We start from the raw sequence: 18,006 nt of genomic DNA, 5'->3' as shown, positions 1-18,006 counted from the left end.
CAGACCACTTTAAGCCTAGCTAATTTCCCTTCTAAAGTGAGACTCAAACCATGTGCCTTGTGCCTGTGAGGTAATCACCTTATCTGTGATACCAGATCTCTGTTTTTCTTGTCATATGATGCCTATGTTTGGCTACAACTTTTTGTTGTGTAAGTCATTCTGCTGAAAGTTTTTGCACTCTAGAGATGTTTTCAAAAAGAATAACTTAATAGCAACCATTCCAAACTCATGCATATTGTTCAATACCTTTTATTTTTCCTTTAGCACCTTGAAGTTGCCCTTATTCTTGCTCTGACAGATTTCCTTCTTCTGCAATACTTTCACCTTTGTCAATATATCTAAGCAATTCCTATAAATTATTTCACATCTCCTTCTCTCTTATTCCTAGCATGCTATTAAAGTCCATTTTCACTTTATCCCATTCAGAAGCCATTCCTTCTGAAATAATTTGTCTTCCCTAATAATTCATAAATAAGATCCACCACTCATTCCTGAAATTCTTTTTTCAGCAAATAAGTAGGAGAGCACCAGTGTCTCATTTTATATAAATACCAAACACCTTTATATTAGCTTTTATTTGTACATGATTTGATAGTTATTGGATGAGTCTTGAAGCTTTCAATTAAATACACATACTCCTGTGAAATACAATTTCTATCTAACCTAGCCCAGTTGTTCTAGCTTGAGGAATAGTATGCAAATCCTGTCTTTGTTCCTGCTCCTAAATTAATATCTTCCACAACAAATATTTCATAATTTTTCAGAAATTTACCCTCACTATTACAAATCAGGTTCTAGTCACCACTCATTAATAGTATTTCTTACTGAAAACATGTATCTCCTAAAATTCTCCTAAGCTCCTTAGCAGAAATGTAGGTGTAATATAAATAGTGCTAGTATAATCCTCCTCCCCAGCCATTAACCCTCTGTTAACACAAAATTAGCCTACACTTCTTAATATAATTAAGTACTCTTTGCCTTTTATCTACAGTGGATATAAAAAGTTTACACACCGCTGTTAAAATGCCAGGTTTTTGTGATATAAAAAAATGAGACCGCAATAAATCATTTTAAAACTTTTCCCACCTTTAATATTACCTATAACCTAAACAATTCAACTGAAAAACAAACAAATCTGTTAGGGGAAAAATATAAAAAATAAAAAACATACAATAAGCTGGTTGCTTAAGTGCGCACACCCTTAAACTAATACGTTGTTCAAACACCTTTTGATTTAATTACAGCATTCAGTCTTCTTGGGTAGGAGTCTATTAGTGCGGCACATCTTGACTTGGCAATATTTGCCCACTCTTCCTTGCAAAAACACTCCAAATCTGTCAGATTGCAAGGGTATCTCTTGTGCACAGCCCTCTTCAGGTTACCCCACAGATTTTCTGTTGGATTTAGGTCTGGGCTCTGGCTGGACCATTCCAAAACTTCAATTTTCTTCTGGTGAAGTCATTCTTTTGTTGATTTGGATGTATGCTTGGGGTCATTGTCGTGTTGAAAGGTGAAATCCCTCTTCATCTTCAGCTTTCCAGCAGAGGCCTGAAGGTTTTGGGCCAAAAGTGACTGGTATTTGGAACTGTTCATAATTCCCTCCACCTTGACTAAAGACTCAGTTCCAGCTGAAGAAAAGCAAACCCAAACCATGATACTGCCACCACCATGCTTCACCATGGGGATGGTGTTCTTTTGGTGATGTGAAATGTTGTTTTTGCACCAAACATACCTTTTGGAATTGTGGACAAAAAGTTCAACTTTGGTCTCATTAGACCATAACACATTTTTCCACATGCTTTTGGGAGACCTGATGTATTGTTTTGCAAATTTTAGTCAGGCCTGGATGTTTTCCTGTGTAAGAAAAGTCTTCCATCTTGCAACCCTACCCCATATCCCAAACATATGGAGAATCTGGGAGACTGTTGTCACATGTAGTACACAACCAGTACTTAGCAGAAATTCCTGCAGTTCTTTTAGTGTTGCTGTAGGTCTCTTGGCAGCCTCTCTGACCAGTTTTCATCTTGTCTTTTCATCAATTTTGGAGGGACACCCAGTTCTTTGCAATGGCACTGTTGTCCTATATTTTCTCCACTTTTTGATGACCATCTTCACTGGGTTCCATGGTATATCCAATGCTGTGGGAATTTGTTTGTATCCTTCTCCTGAATGATAGTTTTCAACAATGAGATCCCTTTGATGCTTTGTAAGCTCTCTGTGAACCATAGCTTTTGTTGCAGCAGGCAACTGAGTAAATGTCAGGAAAATATTACTAGGACAACTGAACTTTATTTGGGGTTAATCAGAGTCTCTTTAATTGATGGTAGGTGTGTACCCAAGAAGACTGAATGTTGTAATTAAATCAAAAGGTGCTTCAACAAAGTAAAGTATTATATATAAGTATTGTATATAGTGATAGGTGCTGATCATGGAAATAAGGATAAAACGTGGCTAGGCTTGTAAGGGCCCTGGGGTTATTAGCCTAGTAACCTCCTATGATCTATGATTAGTTTAAGGGTGTGCACACTTATGCAACCAGCTTATTTGTTTATTTTATTTATTTATTTAACATTTGTTGACCAGGCTAGTCTAACTGGATATATGTCCATTTTCAGTAGAGGCCCGGGGAGAAAAGCTCCAAAAGAACAGACAATTTAAAACAATTTTTTGTATGTTTTTAATATATATTTATTCCCCTAATATATCTGTTTGCTTTTCAATTGAACTGTACAGATTATAGGTCACATTAAATCTGGGAAAAGCTTTGAAATGATTTATTGTGGTCTCATTTTTTATATCACAAAAACCTGGCATTTTAACAGGGGTATGTAAACTTTTTATATCCACTGTATATCTGTAAACCCATTTACATTCCTTGCTCACATAAGCTGCAAGATGGAAACATATTCAAAAGAACTGTCATATAAAATATGTAGGAGTAATTGCTTTGTATGAGAATGGTTGCTTTGTCAGTTTTAACATAGTATTGGCTTGCAGGCTGATCTTATAAAGCAGTTGCTTCTCCTCATCTCTCTTTTAACCAGTATCACATTTTCATGAATTTTTTGCTTCAATAAAACACTCAAGAAACATTAAAACTAAATACATTTTTAAAATAATGTTTCCTTTTAGTTCATCGTGTTTGCTGTGAGTTGTGTGTACTTTCCAAAAAGAACTTAACAGGAAAAGAAGATTAATTTACTGATGCTCATGGTTGAGCCTGTGTTCCCTATCAGATTAATATCTGTTCTAATTTTATCTCTTTTCCACTCACAGATGTGAAAAAAAATGCTTACACATTTTTAGTAAACATTAACCTTTAGCTGTGAGAAATAGTACACTTAAATAAATTTAAATGTGCACTATTATATTTAGTGCATAAAACTACTTACGGCTGCTGAGTAGGCAGTAGCTTGTATAGCCATTTACTTCCCAGACTTTCAAAATTCATTCCTTAATTTCTTTTCACTGAGCTGCTTGCCAAAGCTTTTTAGGAGTGAATTACCCAGTGTAGTGCAGATGCATTAAAACATGTCACTCATACTGGTAAGACTTCTCATAACTGTTTAAATCTGAAGGCTGCTTTCCTTTAAGCAAAGGCAGGCACTATTGGAAATATTCAGCTAGTTACTCTGCAAATGCAAGAAAGATCTACCATGTGTGCCCAACTATTGCACAGATGAGCCACCCCTCCCAGTCTGCACCAGCTGACAGTTTGACAAAGAAAAGAACTACATTTAGAAACAGAGAAGCTAGCTTACATGATTTGTACCTTACTGTGGGATGCAGGATGGTTGATTTATTTATTATTTTTTGTTAAGTGGGCTGATCTGACAACCCTTTTCAACCATACCCAGCTACAAAAGCTTATTTGACCAACTTTATGTATGCTGAGCTTGGAGAATAACTGATTACATGACAGGTTTATAAATGTTTAGCAAAATGAATGTATTATTTTTAATCTTGAAAGAAATTTGAGAAAATATAAGATATTTCTCAATAGTTTTTACTATTAAATAGGGCTGCAAAAAAGGTTCAGAAATTGTCTTTACAAGGTAATTTTAGATAACATATCTGAGTCAGGGATACTGATTGCCATCTAATCTTTAGTTGCCTAAAAGAAGAAATTTTGGTTGAAGATGCATATTCATTGAAATAAAAATAACAAGGCAGCTGTAAAGTAGAAATTAAAACAGTACTCCACGGTTTCTGGGTATTGTGCCAGTTTTGTCATAGCCTACATAGAAATCTTTAAAATAACTGGTCATCTAGAATGCAACAATTGTTATAGGTTCATAGGTTCATAGGGCTATAGGCCCAAGGGCCAATATATATAAGCCTAGCATAGTTATTTTTGCTTCACCCCCTTTAGTATGATAAAAACTATGCCTATTATTTTGCTGTGCTCTGTCAAGCAGTGACACTGAAGTATCCTTTTGTGAGGGAACTTTGGGGCCTTCCAGCTGCAGCAGGTGTCTGGTCATACATTCCGAATGGGGCATTGTACTCAATCATAGGTCTACATTTCTTGGTTAGGCTATGGCCCTGCACCAGTTATCCGTTTCTTGCTCTGGTGAGGGAAGGGAGTATCTGTTGGATGTTTTCTGTTCTGCTGCCGCTGGCGCAGAGTTGTTTGCAACTTTAAACTCCATAACCCTCCTGTGTTTGCTTTGTACTTCAGAAAGTAGAAAAGCAGATGCAAAAGTGGACCCAGGGACTGGCCTGTGGGACACCGCTTCACACAGGCTTTGACAGTTGAGTCTGCTCATGGCTCCAGACCCCTGCGCTCTCTGTCCTGCCCACTTAGCCATCTTGCTTCTCATAAATGGGTGTGGTGGGTTTGTGGTTTATTTTTGATTTTTGATTTTTGATGATACCTGGCATTGTGCCTTTGGCAGAAGGCTGGTCAAGGTAAGGTAGGCTGTTTCCCTTCCTTCATCTCTGTGGAAAAGAATCAAAAAGAGTCAAAAAAAAGAAAAAATTTGATCATCTGCCTCCAAAGCCAACAAAAATCAAAGTCCAAAGTGCGTCGTGTTTTTATATGCCCATTATGAGTTCCATTATGATCCTTATGATGGATTTGTAAGCTAGGCTTATGGAAGTTAATTTCCAGGGGAAGTGGAGGCACCGCCCACCGGAAAGATGGGACCCATACGCGGCAGCGCGGTGCCCGGGCCCCGTGGTGAGAGTCCTGAGGTGAGGCTAAGCAAACTCCTAACTGGGTTTAATTTCATCTCTCATGAGTTCATGGGAGCACAGCCGGGGACACACCATCGGTCCCATGGATGCTGTTTTTTTGGTGATTTTTCTCTCAAAATTTGCCTTGGATGAGATCTCAGGGGCTCACCAGTGAGGGCTATCGTGTGTTGATTGTTGATTGATGATGTGATGATATGATATGTTCTCTCTCTCTTTTCTTGTGGGTGGGATGGTGACTAGTTGGAGTTTATGAACTCCAGGAACCTTTCCAGGAACCTTGGGCTAGAGTGTTTGGGCTTGAGGTGTTCCCAGTCTATATTAGGTGGTTGAAGTCACCTAGTATGGATGGTGTTTGAGATACATTTATCCCCCATTGTTTAACATACATAAAAATTGCAGAGCAGTCTTGCCTATAATTGCACCTGGATGGTCTCCTGGTCTGCATCATGTCGTTGCCCAACCTTGAGGTGTGTGGTGTCTTTATGAATATGACACCCCCTCCCTTCTTTGGTGTTGTCCAGATTTTGGGGCCATTCTAGGTGAAGGTAGATACTGCTCAAGGTCAGTGTACCCCTGGGCTACATAATCAGAGAGCTCCTCTCCTCTGTCTTTCATGTAGTCCAAGGAGGTACGTCTCAGGTCGTTGACACCAGCGTGGACAATGACTGAGTCGTTCTAATAATAACATGTTATTAGAGAAGCAAACAATATGCTTGTGGAATATTATACACTGCTTAGTGCTTAGCTTTATTAATCAGCACAGTTAACACAGTATTGCTGTTTTGACGTCCTCTCATAAATATTGTTAGTTGACCTGATTTACTCTGGCTCACTTAACTGTTGATAGCACAGTTTTTTTCTGTGCTGCCCATTCTGGATTCAAGTAATTTCTTCAGCAATTAGAGACACGACCTGATAATGCACACAGCAAGCACTGAGGTCGCTGTAGGAATGCAGTATTAAATGCCACATGCAATGGTAGAAATTAAATACACAAGTTAGTTCATTGTGAGGAATATGACTTCCCCAAGAACATCGGTGCAGGATTACTATTTTATTTTTTCTACTTGTTATCATCACCATTATTATCAACCCAAGTTTGCCAAGTTTGATACATGAGGTCAGGGTGTCACATCAATCGCTGCCACCTCTCTTAATTCAATGCCACTCTCCTACCTTCTTTGACCATCTTGCTTAACTGCGGCAGGTCTTCCCTCAAACAATCCATTCATGTCTTGGCAGAGTGCCCTTGTTTTCTCTTGTATTTTTCACATCTCTCCCAAATTTTCATGTGCTTTCCTGTACATTTGACCGAGTTGTTGTAATCTGTTTTCCTTGAATTTTTCTGCACTTGGGGCTGCTGTGATTTCTGCTTTGATATCCTCATTTCTTTTCTCTCTGCTAAAGCATACACAATATAACCTTTTAAAGGCACTTCATCGCCTTCACTTCAAGCTTCCTGAAAGTGTTCTGCCTTCAGTACACAGGTTTCTGTGCCATAGAGAAGCACTGTTTTGCATAGCATAGTTTTCAGCTTCTTTGGAATTCTTCTGTCACACAACACCCCCTGACACTGTGCTATTTGGTTGCAGCACCTCTAATTCTAGCTTTGATCTTATTCATATTTCCCCTTCTCCTCACCCAGATATCTGATGCTGTTAATGCATTCCCTGATTTTCCTTTCTATATCAGCGTTTGGCTTTTGCCGATTTCCTCCATTTGCTGCAATGACAACTGTCTCGTCTGTACACAGTTTCATTCCATGTGCCATTGGTTTTGCATTCTGACCACCATTTACTTGTGCGCTTGTTCAGAGTCCAATTGTGGCATACATCCAACCTCGGATTTCAAAAAAATCTGGAAAAAGCCAAAAAATAATGAAGAGGACACAGGCAAGAGAATGTACATATTTTTAATATTGCTCTTAAAAACTTAGAAAGTTGCTAGAACAACATGCATCAACAAGCATTTCCTGAAAGATATGAAGTCTGAAACTCAAAAGGAGTTCTCGAACGTCTGCCATTGTTTAGTTACTTCTGTCCTCAATGATATGTGACAAAACCACATTTGTTGATTAACAGAATTGACAAGTATGACGTATTTTAAGTGCGGCATCATCCGCACACTTACCATCCTTCTGGTAGTTTATTTTATTAACCACACATTCATAAGGATAACGTATCCGTTCAGCTAGAAGTGACAACCAACACTTGGCACGGACAAGTGCAGTTTTTAATCTACTCAACCTAATACCTTCACGTAATTTGAAACCGGTGCACCGAATACAAACAATTAGTGATACTGCAGTACATGTTTCAGCGTTGTGATCGGGAGTACGTGCGCGTTTTGGTATCATTTGGTATCTTAACAAGAAAAAAAACTGTGTCTTAATACACGACACATAAGGGCTTATTAGTACTGGCAGAGTAATGCTTTTTAATTTGTTGCTGTTTATCGGGCTTGTATAATATTGTTTATTGAAGTAACTCCGTTATAAACCCTAACGCTAATGCCAGTATTTGTTGAGCTCACATCTCTCAACTTTTTAGTACAAAAAGTCAGGACAAAGACAAAAAATGGGGAACTAAAGCCTCAAAACAGGGAAGGATTTTAAATATCGCTCGTATAAACTTAGAAATTTGGTAGAATAACAGGATTTCAGTTAGCACGCATTTTCATAAAAATATTAAGTCCGAAGCTCAAATATATCTGCCCTTATTTAATGTCGTCCATCTTCAGTGATTTGCCAGAAAACGACACATTTTATAACTGACAGACCAGAAATCTGAGATAAAAATCTGGACAGTTGAGAATTGTGGTGGTACATATTTCGTTGTATCCTTCCTCTACATACCCAACGATCCCAAAATGGGAGAAAGTCAAAGGGAGGAAAAAAAACTTATCTCAATTACTATCGTTAAAGAGGAATTTATAAGAACACGTGTTTTATGCGGTTATTGCTCCTTTTTTTCCCTACACGTGACCAAGTCAGCTGTACTTACTCATTCTGACGTACAGTGATGTAACTATCTTGCCCAGGAAGTAGAGCAGTGGATAAAACTCTTTTTCGCTCTGAGGAAGTATTGTGGTTTTATTTCTGGGGTTTTGTGATCGACTATGGCTACCTTCATTTCTGTACCGTTAAAAAAGTCTTCAGAAGTGGATTTGTCTAAGCCCCTCTCCAAATTCATTAGTGCTACATACCCGAGTGGTGAGGAGCAAGCAGAGTATTGTCGTGCTGCTGAAGAGCTTAATAAGCTCCGAAAGAGTGCGGTTGGGCGGCCGCTGGACAAACACGAAAGTTCATTAGAGACACTGTTCAGGTTATTGCTGTATTTTGTATTTATGGCCGTGAAAGTGTAATAGAATGGGTAGTCTGGACGTCTTTTGTTGCTTTTAGTTTTGTATATATGATTTTTTTGCCTTTTAGATAAGTGATGAGACCCGGCCTTGAGCCCCGCCAGGTAATGATAAACAGGTACATTTGTAACCGCCCCGGAGTTAGAAGGAAGAACGTTGTGAATCTGATGGGTGTGTTGAGTTTCAGTAATAGTAATAATAGGCATTGTTATTTGTATCGGTGTTGTTTTGTTTCCTGATGTTGAGGAAAATGTTAGTAAACATTACTTTTGGCTCATGTCTTCACCTCAAGGAGAGGGAAATCAAGAAGGATGATTTATTATTTACACGTTGTTTTGAATATCTTTTTGTAGTATACCTAATGTGGATGCATTGCTCAAGAATTCGAGTGATGCATATCCGCAAATGTGATTTTTGTGTTAAAGCGATCAGATAAATTCTGCGTTGACCCCCCCCCCCCCCCCCCCGTTGTATTGGGCCTTTCTTTAAGCTGTTTTTGGTAGGTCTTTTCACCAATAATTGCCGGTTGAGTTGCGCTTTATGGGCATGGCTGCAACTTTTTTTCCCCAAATAAATTTATTATTTTAAACCGGAGTAACAAGTTACAATCGGACAAATTAACGCAGCAGAGAAAAAATGGGCAGTATAGTTCCAGTACAAGTTCAAATACACTGTTAACTTACAAAAAGGAACTAATGACAATATTTACAAGCAGTGCTACCAAAGGGATCAGGAAAATCAAAGCAGCTTTAAATGTATTAGTAATATTGTGAGGTACAAAATACTGATTACTTGTATGCCATGGGAGTATACCAGTGTAAAGGATATACAGACTTCATGTATAGGTAAAGTAATGGAGTAGGGATTCTGGTCTTACACTAGTCATGTAAAATATGTTGATATATTGTCTTCCATAATTTCAGGAAATATATTTGTTTTTTCGTATTTTAGACGATTTTTTGAGATGTAATGTATTTTGATTGCCATTTTTCTGAAGCAAATCCTAGAAAGTTTAGTGCTGTCGAGACAGTTTTTTGTTTATATAGTTTAACTAGCAGGCATATAGAGATTAAGACATGGTGTTTTAATTTTTCAAACTTGAAGTTAGTAATATGAAGAATGGCTAGCTCCCATGATGGTCTACTTTTGGTATCCCATTTTTTTCTAATCACACCTTTATAGAACACCAAAGTTTGTGCATGTTTGCAAAACCATAAGACATGTAGAAGGTCAGCTTGAGCTTATCCATATTGAGGGGTTTTATTAGATCTTGAAAGGATTTAAAATTGAGTATTATCTTCATATTTTGAAGTTTTATTGAGGTAATATATGGGAGCGCTTTAGGTTTGATGTTGTTGATCAGCAAATGTTGGTGCATAATTTTTTGCCCATGACGTGGCCCAGATGTCTTTTTTTTTTAAAATCAGAGTTCGGAATTGAAATGATTCTACTCGCGGGAATGATCCAGTAATAGAACCGAAAGTCCAGGAGATTGAGACCGCCTTTTTCTTTAGGGTAGAAAAGTTTTGGATAACTTATTCTGACAGATTTAGGATGCCAATTAAGTTTGGCTAGGACTTTTATTCACTGTTTTGGAAAAAATGATACACACACACACACGTTAACCGGGGATGTCCGACTGGGTTTTTGGTTCATTTTCAGTGGAGACCTGGGGCGGACAGCTCCTCGTGCATTATTAACAAAAAATAAATGTTTTAAAAAACATTTAACACAAAAATACAAAGAAAAAGCAGAGAACATTGATTGCACTTGTTTCTGTTGGGAAGCTCTGAAGGCAAAATTTCCAATAATTAACAAAAAGCAGTAGTTTGAAATATGCTTAACAAAAAATACTGGTGGAAGAAAAGATAATCTCATATCCCTCATTACTTTTTATCATGACGCACCAATCTATAGCCTTCCACTCAGATCTGCCTGTTGTCTCATTTCTGATCAGTGTCCTTTTATTTACCAATTTAACCTTTCTTTTGAGACCGTTGGCTGGCAAACTGGCAACTATGCCTTTTGACAGTCTTGTGCTGAAAATTTACCTAATTTCTCCTCTTTTGTGCATTATCTCCATCTACATTAGTTCTGTTTGTAGTGTGTAATTTAATCTAGTGTTGAAATGTCTTGCACATGTCAGTATTGTCCGTTTAACCTTAAAACGTATTAATCAGTCCTGAGAGCATCTTCTTATCAAACCAGAACTCCAGATGGTATAACCATGTAAACAAATTTAAGTAAAATATTTTGACATGTCACACATTTCAATTGGCTTTAATAATTTTCTTCACCAGTTTGTATGGCCGTGCATTGTCAAAAGGACATCGGCTCCTCCACCAGTAAGATTAAACAGGAAATAAGGATTAGGTTCATAGATTCATACTAAGCTAACTGCCCTTGCGAGCCATTTTAAGCCTAGCCAATTATCCCTTGTGAGAAGTCTATCAGCAGGTTTATTTCTTAAACCTTTCACAAGGCAATTTTGTACGTCCAAATAAAAGTAAATCAGCATAATTGGCATTACTGTTGTGTGTATCACATTTTCTGTATACTCTGTGAAATTACAGTAACACTAGCATTAAATTTAGATTCCATCTCATGTTCCTGCTTTACCACAATTTCATCTTTTTCCAGTATCTGCCAACCAGTAGGAAGTGAATTTATTTTTGCATTGTTGTTGGTCTTCTAATTATCCAACATGGTGTTTTGTCTGTTAAGCTAAAACATGGCACGACTGGTGCAAAGCTTGTTCATTAGGCATTTTCCACATATATACATGCTTTTGAAACAGGCATACTCACCCCCCCCCCCAACCAGGAAAGACTGTCTTTTAGTTGCTTTTTCAGTTAATGCTTCCAGATGTTCTTTTAAGTGAAATATTAACTTAGTAGTTTCAGCTATTCAGGCCACTGAAGCAGCATCTTTCTGATTAGTTGACGCTGGCAATTGTTACAGAAATATTCCCAGGGTTCTTATTGTCAAGTGTACACACACACACACACACACACACACACACACACACACACACACACACACACACACACACACACACTTTTCATCAGTGTAGTACACTATCTTGATGCTTGCAGAACTTTGTATAATTTTGTAGGTTTAAGAAGATTGATGTTTACACAGCATGCATTGTCTAAAGGGACATTTAAAACCTTACATTTATTACATAACCCCAAATTTTCCCATGTGTTGTTTTATTCCTTCATTTGGTTTTGCTACTTAACCATATTCTTTACTACTGTTCCATTGCATTGTATTTTTTTTTTTTTTTTTGCAAGTTCAAAAAGCTTAGAAATTGGCACCCCAAAGCTATTTATCAAGAAATGTCAGTTAACCAATATGAAAAGATAGCAAACTTTTTAAAAACTGTTTGCCAAACTCAACACGAGTTACATGCTTGTCCTATGATTCATTCTTGATGGTATTACCATTCAAGACATTAAAGATGCATTTTTATGTAGTTAACATGGTTCTGTGCTATTTTAGCAGTTTCACTTAATGTCATACATATTGGGTTGTATGATTACAAAAAATGATAGTCATATGGTCCGTGCTTCTGTACAGGCAAGTATAAACTTAGCTTTTCATGTAATTTAATATTTATTGAATTGTCACATTTTATTTGAACAGTGCCAGTGTCACATTTTATTTGAACAGTGCCAGTAAAGGTTGCAGTTTTTCAGTCCTGTAATGCAAGAAAAAAATATGATTAGCATTTCTGCCTATTAGAGTTGAATCTTAACAGTAATTTTTAATATGGCTCTCTCTTCACCATACTCAGTATCCCTGCTACTATGTTTTAGATAACGAAATCTGGGAGCCCATACCAATCTCACTTTTAAAACAAAACATATCCTCTTTCCCAAATTTCTGTTCTCAGCTAAAAATGGTAAAATGCCAATGAAGTATCTCGGATTATATAACCTAATCAAGCTTTTACTGACACACTTCCTTTCCTCTATGTACTTAAAAATCTTATGGTAATTCACTGCTAAAATACTTCAGAGTCTAGGTTTGCATCATAAGCAGTCTTCGCTTTGCATCATAAGCAACCTCCGCTATCGATGTAACCCTTTGTTAGATGTATTGTTTTGTAATTTGTTTTATAAACCTGGTCACCTGTCTCCGGCGATAGATATATTTACCTCTGTTACTTTATGCAACTCCTGGATATTAACAGTTGCATAGTTATAAGCTCTTTGCCTCTTAAAATCTAACTGTGTATATGTCAAAGTGCAGTGGTTTCCTTGGATAGCACATGTTGAAGGTATGATGGGGAAGAAAGAGGTAACTGGGAGCATGTGTTTTGGGAGTTTAATGAAGGGGGAGATTTTACAAATTTTGTACAGACTACTCTTTTAGAAATATTGGATGAGTAAAAAGTTAACTAAGGAAATTATTTTGCATAGATGTAGTAAAGCTTTATTAGGTTTAATTCTTCTTTCTGGCTGCCAAAAAAGCAGCTGCAAGCACATTGAAATCTAAACCAACTGTATTTGAATTATTGAATCTTGTAAAAATAGAGAAAAGAACTTGAAGGATCCTTTTAGAAAAAGGAGGGAGCAAATTGCAGAGCCAGGGAATTTGTGGTAACAATACATGCAGAATAATATTCAACATGAGGAGGAGTGAGGTTTAAGGGAGGGCAGGAATTGTGTGATGCTTGACTGAAAGACTGTCAAAAGCAAAGTAAATGTGTGTAAATGGAAAAACATTGGTACAATTTACTTCTGTTAATTTGTGTGATATGAGGTGTTTGATGTTTTTCTGGGTTGACACTGAAATTGGTTATTTGAAATCTGTGCTCTACCTGGTTAACAGATTATAGATTCATAGGTTCATACTAGGCTATCTGCCCTAGGGCATTTATAAGCCTAGCCAGAGTGTGTTTGGCTTTCGCCACCCATTTTAAATTAATTTTGCTATGCCCTTTTTTGGGGTTAGTATACTGTGCCTCTAACAGTGACACAGAAGTGATACCCGGGGTAAACCTACGATCTCCCATCCACTCATCAAGATTCCTCTTGAAGAGAGTCAATGAGACTCTGCCTAACATGGACGGGGATTTTATTCCATTGTGAAGGGAGCCTCTGGGTTTTGAATCTGTCCCTCCAGCATGTCCTATTTATTTCAGTGCTGAGGTTCAAGTCTCTCGAGCGCTTAGCTCAATGGGATTTGGATTTTCTGAGGTGCAGCATGTCCATTAATTCCGGGTTGGACATGGCTTTATACGTCAGGCACAGATCGCCTCTGAGCAGGCGGTATGCCACTGAGTAGAGCTGGAGTTTCTTTAACCAGGCAGCATATGGCATCTGTTTGAGCCCTTTGATCCTCTTGGTGAGGTACCTTTGGGGTCTTTCCAGTTGCTGCAGGTGTCTGGTAAGGTACATCCCAAAAGGGGCATTGTACTCAATTATGGGCCTGATGAGGGATGAGTAAAGAGGCACGATGACCTCCCCTGATCTAGATGTGAATCCCTTCATGATTAGGTGGGCTATATAAAATGTTTTTATAACCACTTTGGCCACGTGGTTGTCAAATGAGAGATTGGTATCAACTTGGGTCCCCAGGTCCCTAATTACTTCTTCTGTACTTAATGGATTACCACCTATGTGGTAATTTGTGGGCACTTTGTTTTTGCCAAAGGAGAATTAATAAAATTTTACATATTAACCCCCACCTTTTTTTCAGAAAACAAAATTACTTAGTCATGTTAGGATTGCCCTGAATATAAATCGAATAGAATAGAAACTTATCCATGTAATTAGTGTTTCGCCATTCTTATTATAAGTTAACAGTTGCTATGATATTATTACTCAATCTTATATTTGAAAAAAATCTGTTGCTGTTAATTAAGGTACAATATTTCAGTTCCAGTCTGGCATTAAACTTGTTTATGTTTAGTAGCTCAACATACTGTATAACATTTGAGTAACTGATGTTTCTGAAGCTTTCAGCTGTACAGTTACACATCTCTCTCTCTCTCGTTGTATTAGTTTTCATGGGGAAAAGGGGTGATGGATGGATTCATTCCTTCATTCCGTTTGTTGACCAGGATTATCTGAGTGGGCAAGTGCCCCTTTTCAGCAGAGGCCTGGGGAGAAAAGTTACAAAATACATGTTATATAATCAAAATTCAAAGTTATGAAATCTGGTAGGTAATACTCCATTTTCTGTATCATTGCATAGTAGAAGTTCACAGTGACTATGGTGAGATATAAAATGCTAGCGATACATACATGCATATAAATATACATATATTGCACATACATAAAGGCATATACACACTCTTCTTACCCTTTTCTTTTGTCCCTGGGAGATGGTTGACCCCATGATTGTTGTGCTGCTGTGGATGCCACTGGATTGCGGGCTTCCTTCATGGAGTCTTTCCATGCTCTTCGGTCCATGACAATGTTTCTGGCCTCCTGTTGGCAGACACTGGCTTCTCAGGTCCTCTTCAACCTGTTTAGCCCACATCTTCTATGGTGCAGATTTGTGAACTGTCCAGTTCATGGGGCACTCTCTCCATAAGTCTGTATGGCAAGCGACTGGTGTCCATCTGCACACGTCCAGGCCAGTGCAGCCTCGTGTTTGTTGGTTGCTGGTCTAGATGCTTTTGTTTCTAATGCGGTCATGAAGCGAGATTCCCATCACATTTGGAAAACCTCAAGCTTGTTCAGGTCTGGCTTGAGGAGAATCCAAGTGTCCAATCTATAAAGGAGAATTGGTAAGATAAGTGCCTGGAAAAGGTCAATCTTGATAGAGATGTTTGTCCTCTTCTATAGACCCGACTTGAGTGAGGCAAGTGCTCCGGTGGTTTGTCCAATCCTGTTATGGATTTCAGCTGTTGTCCTCTTCTTCTGGACTAGTGAACTCGTATACATAAATTTTTGTTTGTCCACCCTGGGGGAGTTCAGTTTGAACAATGGCTCATGACCTGTCAGTTGCTATGTCCATGTTTGTCTGTAGTACATATGATGGGATGAAGTGGACGATGTCGTAGAGGATATCTTGTGGTCTCAGCATCACTGTTTGTGAAAATGGCACTGTTATCTGTAAACATCGGGTCAGTTGCAGAATGAGCATCATTGTACTGGTGTTTGGTCCAGCCCTCAAATACTCTGCTCGTAATGGCTTCCACTGCTGTGTTGAATAGCAGTGGAGACAACATCCCCTTGATGGACCCTAGTCTGGATCTTTTCATACAGTTTGTTCCAAATATGCACCTGGCTGGATGAACCATTGTACAGCGTTTGAAGGAGTCTGATGATTATCTTTGGCACATGCTTGGACTCAAATGTCTTCCACAGGGCAGGTCAGTGGGTGTAGTCAAATGCGAATTTGATATCGATAAAGACTATAACTGTATGTTGTCCACACCAGATTATTTTCTCCGTTAGCTGACGAATTTTGAAGATTTGATCGCAGCTTTCTTTGTTCGGTCTGAATCCAGCCTGTTCTTCCCTGCTGTTGTGTTTTTTTTTTTTTTTTTTGATTGCATGATCTTCATATTAATGATTTAACTCCTACATCTTTGAACAGGTATACATATTCTGTATTGCCCCCACAGGCAAATTCAGCACTGACATCTTGCTAAAGGCAGAATAGCTGAGAAGGATTTAGTTGGCTAATCCATTTTGCTCCTATAATGTCCAATGTGGCTGCACTTGGCAGTTCCAGTAGTCTTCATGTAGTCTTGGTGTCTTAGGGTACAGAAAACATGATTGATGCTTGTAGTTCTAGGCATACGGTGTTGTGCAACAGTACTGTAATTCAGAATTTATTATCAAAAAATAAACAAGCAGCACTTGTGGTAAAACTGTGTGCAAAGACTGCAAAGCAATGATTAGCATTGAAAGCAGAATGGTAAGAGGGGGAAGCATGTAGCTGCTAAACAACCTGTTAGAGTAATTCCTCTACAAGGTGTCTGGTAGGATTTCCAGGTAGAGGCATTAGTGACTTAAATGGGGGGGGGGGGTTTGCATCAACAGACCTTTTCTAAACAGAAGTCATGAAACTGTAACGTAAAGCATTACTGACTGATTCTAATCCTCAGGACTTTGTCAGAAATTCGAACATTTTATGTGGAGCATGACAACATATGTGGCAAAGTAAGTGACATTTTGCAAAACCAGGGATAGTTGAGACTTGTATTGATGCTGATGCTGTGAAATGCACAGTAAAGCAGTTGAACCCCCTTTTATTAAAGCAGACTGATGAGTAGCTATTTGAAGTAGCAGAGTTGTGCTACCTCAATCATGACTGGTAACGGCAATTTACCTTAAACGATGTTTAGATTACAAGATAAAGCACTGAATGCCAGACTTTTTTTGGTTTAACTGATGACTTACAGACTCTCATTGTTCTGCTCTTTCACAGAGCCTTTCTCAATCTGATTGTTCCAAAAAAATTACATTAGAAAAGAAAAAGATAATCAGATGCAGTACCCACAAATTCAAGAGACCAGTTACACACAGGCTGAGTTAACTAACCTTGTAAAAATGCAAAGAAAACAAAATGTAAAATTAAAAAAAAAGAGCCCATACCATAGCTAAATTATGGAATGCTCTTTCGCCTTCAGTCACCCAACTAGACTTTGAAAGAACTTTCAAATTAACTCTCAAGGACCACTTTCTTAATTCCCATATATGCCCCTATAACCACACAATGAAACCTCCATAAGCCGATTTCCTAATCCAACACTCTTCTTTCTAGTTGGTAATGTGTTCACTAATATTGTTAATCCACTATGTTGCTACTGCTGTAACTTTTTTTGGTCAAGAAACCTGTATGATTTATCAACCATTTTCCATACATATGTAAATTTTCTGCTCAATTTATATACTATGTTATGATATATTTTGATATTCTTTTCTGGATTCTTGGAGCTTTTTTCCCCAGGCCTCCACTGAAACTGGCCCACTGGACTTTCCTGGTCAACAAATGACAATAAATAGAGAGAGAGAAGTTTTTTAAAATGTGTGCACTGATGGAGTTCCTTTTTTTTTTCCCCCTCAAAATACGGGCACTTTGACACACTCCATTTAACTTCACCAGAAAAGCTGGTAGGAACGTAACACTGGGGTTTCATTCACAATGGGAACTAATACAAGACGTCTTCTTTGATAAAGTCAACGGCAGCCAGAAGAAAATGTAAATAATGCTATGTACAGACATGTATTGATCTGCCCAAAAGCAGATTTTAAATTCTGGGTAATAGAGGAAGTGAAATGTTTTGAGAGAGGTGGTGATTGGGAAACCCAACTGGAGTTAAAAGAAATGATGTGGCAGCTTAGATTGGACTCTTGTTGTGGCAAGGGCCTTAACGACCACATCTCTATTACCCCAGCATTGAAAATGCTCGCAGGTGATCCTAAGAAACATAAGAATAAATTAATAAATAATAAAAATAAAATAAAAATATGAATA

The 18,006-nt window shown here is 38.0% G+C and overlaps 1 protein-coding gene across 1 annotated transcript in view; it reads left to right on the top strand.

Annotated features, from left to right (window-relative positions):
* Positions 1-8,201: 8,201 nt before the first annotated feature.
* LOC122796865 (programmed cell death 6 interacting protein) overlaps positions 8,202-18,006 on the top strand; it is a 1,552,575-nt gene continuing 1,542,770 nt past the window's right edge. Inside the window, exon 1 of the mRNA XM_044065610.1 lies at positions 8,202-8,522. Within this exon, the coding sequence (XP_043921545.1) occupies positions 8,317-8,522 (206 nt within the window). The 5' untranslated portion in view covers positions 8,202-8,316. The remainder of the gene's footprint in view (positions 8,523-18,006) is intronic.

This window comes from Protopterus annectens, chromosome 3.part0, assembly GCF_019279795.1.
Source record: "Protopterus annectens isolate FY-2018-M chromosome 3.part0, PAN1.0, whole genome shotgun sequence".
Taxonomy (NCBI): domain Eukaryota; kingdom Metazoa; phylum Chordata; order Ceratodontiformes; family Protopteridae; genus Protopterus; species Protopterus annectens.
This window is presented reverse-complemented; position numbering and strand designations above follow the sequence as displayed.